Source organism: Calidris pugnax, unplaced genomic scaffold (genome assembly GCF_001431845.1).
Source record: "Calidris pugnax isolate Ruff unplaced genomic scaffold, ASM143184v1 scaffold44, whole genome shotgun sequence".
NCBI lineage: Eukaryota > Metazoa > Chordata > Aves > Charadriiformes > Scolopacidae > Calidris > Calidris pugnax.
Genome location: NW_015094506.1, coordinates 5,919,352 through 5,925,300, shown reverse-complemented (window position 1 = coordinate 5,925,300; position 5,949 = coordinate 5,919,352). Strand labels below are relative to the sequence as shown.

At 44.0% G+C, this 5,949-nt stretch overlaps 1 protein-coding gene across 1 annotated transcript in view; it reads left to right on the top strand.

Annotated features, from left to right (window-relative positions):
• LOC106901140 overlaps positions 1-4,311 on the top strand; it is an 18,197-nt gene extending 13,886 nt beyond the window's left edge. Inside the window, exons 9-13 of the mRNA XM_014963509.1 lie at positions 159-248; positions 726-900; positions 1,524-1,628; positions 2,066-2,146; positions 3,261-4,311. Coding sequence (XP_014818995.1) covers positions 159-248; positions 726-900; positions 1,524-1,628; positions 2,066-2,146; positions 3,261-3,503 — 694 coding nt within the window. The 3' untranslated portion in view covers positions 3,504-4,311. The remainder of the gene's footprint in view (positions 1-158; positions 249-725; positions 901-1,523; positions 1,629-2,065; positions 2,147-3,260) is intronic.
• The last annotated feature ends 1,638 nt before the right edge of the window (positions 4,312-5,949 follow it).

Here is a 5,949-nt window from a genome sequence, read left to right as displayed (position 1 = left end):
CCGGGGGGGGGGGGGGCTTTCAGGGGAGCTTCTTGTTTTTTTCTGGGTGCTCTGTGCTTTCCCACCTCATGGCTCTTTTACTGGAATTCAGACTATTCAAGAGCGGTCATTCCACTGTATTACAAATAAAGATATCTCACAGAAGAAATCTGTTTCAGAGCATTACCTGGAGAGGTGACCCAAAAAGAGCTTGACGAGACACAGGAATGTAAAATGCTGAAAAAGAAGATCAAAGAGCTAGAGGCAAAGTAAGGTCTTTATTCAAATTTCTGACACATTGTGTGTTTGTACACTGAAAAGCCACATACTTCTTGCTTCCCCCAGTCCTTAGGGACTCTGTTTCTGCCCAGACAGCCTAGGCACCTTTTCCCCAGACTTTTAACCTGCCAGCATCTCTTTGTAACTGATTTCTCGAAGATGGCTTGGGTTGTTCTGGAAAGGAAAGGAGGTATTCCCAGGGTAAACATCTTAATGAAAGAAATCAGCCTACAATGACATTGTTGAAATGCTGCTCTTTGACCAGATTCCACTGTGATCATGCAAAACTGAGCTGAGAAAGCACTATTTCCCACATTAAAGCTGCTTGCCAGCTATATAATATAGTTGAGAAATGCATTGTAGAAAACATGAGATTCATTAGATTCCTAACATGCCATAAAATAGTTATGCTTATCCATTGTTTCATCTTGTCTTATCTTAGTTTTTTAATATCCTTCTTGTCTTAGAAACAGCAAGCTCTTGTCTAAAGTGATGAGCTTACACAAGAACTCTGAGAACATGAATGACCCTTTTCATCTGACTGCTGTGCTGAATACGTATTACATGCTCAGGCTACAGGAATGGGAAAAATTCAGGAGAGTCTGCTCTTTGACATATAAATCTGGCAGCAAAATAATTAAGGTTTGTTCATGTCCATTTTCTCAATCTGAGTCTTATCATATCAATATGGTGTAGCCATCGTAGAAGGCTTTAAGTATTAGTATTTCTGTATCAGACAGGGCTGGGGACTAAGTTTGAGTCTCTGGTTTTCAAGTCCAGCAGGGTCTGTGTAATACTGTAGAGAGCAAACTGATGGTGACCTGCTTCCTCCTGCCTTTCAGGTCATATTCAAATCCCAGTCCCATATCTCACCCATGCTAAGCACAAGTGGGAAAACATATTCCAGTTTCCTGATGGTTAACACTTTAAGTAATAGATGGGAGACTTCATTCTGATGTCTGACTCACTGCTTTAATGCTGGGGGAATCTGAAGGAAAATATCAAAATTGTACACCTTAAAGGACAAGACTGAGATGAGGTAATTATTGCCATTGGTTGTGATGATGCTGAAGAATGGGCTTCAAAATGCAAACAGCTTGATGAAACAGTTTATTTCCCAGGTATTGAAGACATATTTCAAGCAATTAGTGGCCTTACAACTTACTCTAATGCAGATGTGGCTTCAACACTTGCTTTCCATACATACTACACCTCTTGTTTCACTGTGATTGGTGCTGTAATCAACTGTTGTCTTTGCATTGCAGAAGCTGTTTGATGCCTGTGAGAAAGATATACAGCAGAGAACAACTGCAATATTTGGAGTTCTTGAAATTCCACATTCAAATGACGCTATGACCAACAGCAAACAGGTAGTTTATGTTTCTGTGTGACTGAACAGAGGCAGCGGGATAAAAGGGCCATCTGCATCTGCCATTCATTTAGAACTTAGCTTCTGCTAGGGACACTGCTCAAAATATATTGGCAATGACAGTGGGGATAACTTCTGCGATAAGAGGGTGGAGGTGTGGAAAGCTGAGCTCCAGCAACCCTTCTGTGTCTCACGATACACAGACATACACTGCATGTCTGAATTGTCCAGCCAGCTGAGGCACAGCTGGCACAAGCACAGAAAGCATTTTCCAGCCCTGTGTTGCTGTTATGGGACATTTCTCCAAAGCTTGAAACAGGCGGCTTCTCCATTGCCGATCGACAAAATCTGAGAACCGAAAATTCCCAGCACTTGGGGCTTGGACTGCTGGCCACACTACATGCTAACAGTCTGCTTTGTGTGGTGCTTGGTTTGCAGGAGGTGATCCAAGAGATAAGGAATCTCCTCAGATATTCCTATAGCCAAAACAACTCAAAGATTTACCACAACATTGTCTCTGTAAGTAAAGATACAGCCCAGGCACAGGGGTGGTGGTTCAGTTTTCTGGCGTGTCTATGCAGCTTGGTATTTAAAAAAATGGGAGGTCTCCCTTCTGCTTGGGGTTATTTTTCCCCTGTGGTGACGGTCTTGCAGCCCATATACTCCCAAAATATTCTCACAGGCATGCACAGAAGTACATGTAACCTTCCAAGGGAGATACAAAGCTGCACCGGGAACAGTGGGAAACCACAGGACAGGCAGGGCAGTGCCTGTACCAGAAGGGTACAGTCCTGCTGGACACAAGCAAGGCGCAAAAAGCAGGGCCAGTGGTGGTGATCCAGGTCAACCACAGACCAGTGATCACCAGGCACAGTGATCAGGCAGGTCAAGACCGAGCTGTGAGGTTGGTCTGTGGGTCAGGGTCAGGAAGGCTGGGCGCAGGGATTCCAACACCACAGGCAAGCACCCAGCCACCACTGACCTTGAATCGGCGCTGGGGCCAAGTGGTGGAGGGTCTGTGGGTGGAGATGAGGCTTCTCATAACTCCTTCTCATGCCACCCTCTCTGCCAGCTTAGCTGTCTTTGCAGCAGTGGAATCCAGGGTTATATGGCCATGCTATATCAGAGCTGACCTCGAACGCAAGCAGCAAAACCTCTGGGGCGGCAGGGGAACGTTGCACTGTTGGGTGTGCACAGAGCCCTGACACTTGCTATCCAGACAGACTATAGTCTAGTGGTTTTTTTCTGGGAAACATCCATATATATGTATTTATATGTCATATATATCACATATATATGAAGCTTCCGAAGAGCATCTTCCACCTTTTGTAGCTTGCTGGGCCTTTCCAAAAGCTCAGCCTTCTTAAGCTCTTTGCAGACTTCTCTATGACGAAACAGAGATAGTTGCTGGATGCTGGAACAGTCCAGAAGCCAGGACTTAATAAATGAAAGGACCATTAAAGTGACCTTGGGACCTCTGTCTGTCCTGATCAAACGGTCCCATCCGCTTTGACAAATGAAGTTCTTCAGTCCTTAGTTCATGTGGAGCAGCTGCACAGAACAGGGAGGTAATGTAACATTACATCAACATAACACTACAAAGCTCTGAAAACTCTTCTCACTTGATTTTCAGAAAGCTGGCATTGACAAAAAAATTGTCACTCAAGAGTTCACAGTGCAGTGCTGCAAAGTCTACTGTTTCCTGCTTCTTCAGGACCCACCGGTTGAAGCTGTGTGGAACCCACATGAAATGCAGTATTTAGAGCATGTGGACAAGAAAGCCAGTGACCACTGGGAAAAACCAGCATTTCTGTGGCCCATAATGAAATGCAGGGAACAAGTCATTGAGAAAGGTGTAGTCTGGGATGAAAACTAGCATGATTTCAGATTCAAGCTACTGACTTATATGGCCACAAGAAGATGAAATAGCTGCTGTGCAAGATGCTGCTTTCTTTCTCCCATGAAAGGCCTGCTTTTCAGAGCTAGCAAGTTAGATGTTCCTGGCTTGGGCCACCTAGCGTAAATCACTATTTACAAGCATGTATTAAAATTGAAGATATTCGCCTCAGCAGCCATGCGTACACTTTATGTAACATTTGTCCCTTGCTGTCTCTAAACAGCATTTGTGTGGAAAGAGAATCTGTTTCTCCAGCCTACCTTACCTGCTCTTCACAAATACTTACAACGTTGTCACATAACAGTGGGGATTTCAGCCACCACATGGAGGCACTTGCCTCCTCCTCACCAACAGCATGGAGTAGGACCAACGCTTTGCAGGGTCCCTAACAGAAAGGGCATCACTGCCCTCCCCTGCATCTATGGTGGGTACTCAGACTGCAGGCTCATGCTGTCTGTTAATGAATAAGCACCGAGGATGAAGATGGTCTGTTGGGAAACACAAATCCTTCTTGGGTAAACATGTACTTAGCTGAGTAAGAGAACAAGGAACTAAAAGACAAAGGCTGACAGACTCTCAAAAGACAGCTGTGCATAGGTATGTGTGCCCAGACGCAGACAGTGAGGCCCACTCTTATATGCCAAAAGGCCACTTGTGTCCACACAAATGCCACCTCCCCGTCAGTACTCATCTGCTTTCCCACGTCTGTAGAATCTACTGCTCCATAGCCCTTCAGCTCTTGATCAAAGTGAGGCAAATGCATGTTTATGTGCTTGTGTGACAAACTATTCAGTGTGAATCTTGAGATGTGCCAAATAAAAAAGACTGGAAATCCTGCTGTGTGCCTGCTAAGTCCTTTCTTCCAGTTTTGCTTTCTAGCCCAGCAGTGTCTTCGGTTGCACAAACTCCCTGGCATTTTCTTGAGGGCCCTCAGGAAGGCAGGCAAATTTCTGTGCAGCTCTCTGCAAGCAAATTGCTCTGCTTCTCTTGTTACTGCAAACCAGCAGATAAAACTTTCTAAGACTCAGTTTAAAGTTTTAGAAAGCAGGCATTCTTTATCGTGGCGCCGGGTGCGCAGGGGATAGCTCCTCATATTGTGCACCCTGAATGCTGTTGTCAAGCCTAATTTATACACGACAGGTATACATATTCTATGTAATTCCAAGAAAATATTAGCATATTCATTGTATTTCTGATGATTCATTTACATATTATAATAAGCTTCTGGGCATGCGTAGCTGCGCCTTCTGGTGGTCCTCATTTTGAGTGAGGGTCATTTCTTCCTCAATCTTCATCTTCTTCATCTGTCCTTTGGCTCACTTTTCATGTTGGCAAAATATTTTAACTGCTTAATTGATCATTAAAATTAATGATCTTTCTGCTACCATCTGTTTGTCAGATAATGTCCATATTTATTGCATCTCTGTCTTAAGTCACCGCGTTCTCAAGGCCACATACATCCTTTCTTATCTTACTAAGTCCTTGAAATGATTTGGGATGGTTACTAAAATAGCTACATTTCTTCTCTAAAAGAATATTCTCTACAGTTTAACCATTTATGGATTACATAAAGTCTGTTTCAGGTATGACTCTCAGGAATCCACTATTCTGTGAGCATGTTGTAGGATGCTGACAACATGAGCTGGGATCAAGGTATGTGCAAGAAAACTGGCTTTTAGAAAACCAGAGTATTCTAAGAAACAGACTGTAAAAAGCTTTCACTGGAAATATTTATTGTGGAATAGAGCAGATGAATAGAAATTACATATGCACCATATTTCCTACAAATTTTGCAGAAGGAAAGAACTTCTCATGTATAGTCCTTTTCTTGGAGTTTTCTTAACACCTTTTTTTTTTGCTGGCTTTAGGCTAAAACACTCAAGTTACAAAGCTTTATCTTTCAAAGGCTGATATAAAGCCTTCAGAAGGCCACAAGCACAGCTGCATCTTTTCCAGCAGGCTTCACACACACTTCCTAATCTCTCTTAACAGCAGGAGAAGACTTTTTGCTCCATGTGTACAGCACCTAGTAGAATCCAGCAGACTTGGGCTCTGAGGTACTGCTGAAACATCTTTTCCCTGTTGTGTATCACTCAGCTGATCTCAAAGGAGCAACCCTTTCCCCCTGCCTGCAAAGGGTGTCATTTGGCCTAAGGTGCAGCAGCCCCGAAACAGTGAATGGGCTGCCTCCTTCCTGCACAGCTACAGGATTTGTAACCGCTCACAGCAGACCAGGTACTTCATCCACTAGCAACAAAGGTCCATTGATCACCACGAAGTGCCTCTGTGCGTGAAATTTCCCTGTTGCCAGACTCTCCTGGTGCAAAGAACAACATCCAGCCTATGATTCAACACAACCTCTTTTCCCAGTTCCTGATGTTTGAGGGTGAGATTTCAGCTGAGCTGAACGCACACCGGTGCGGTG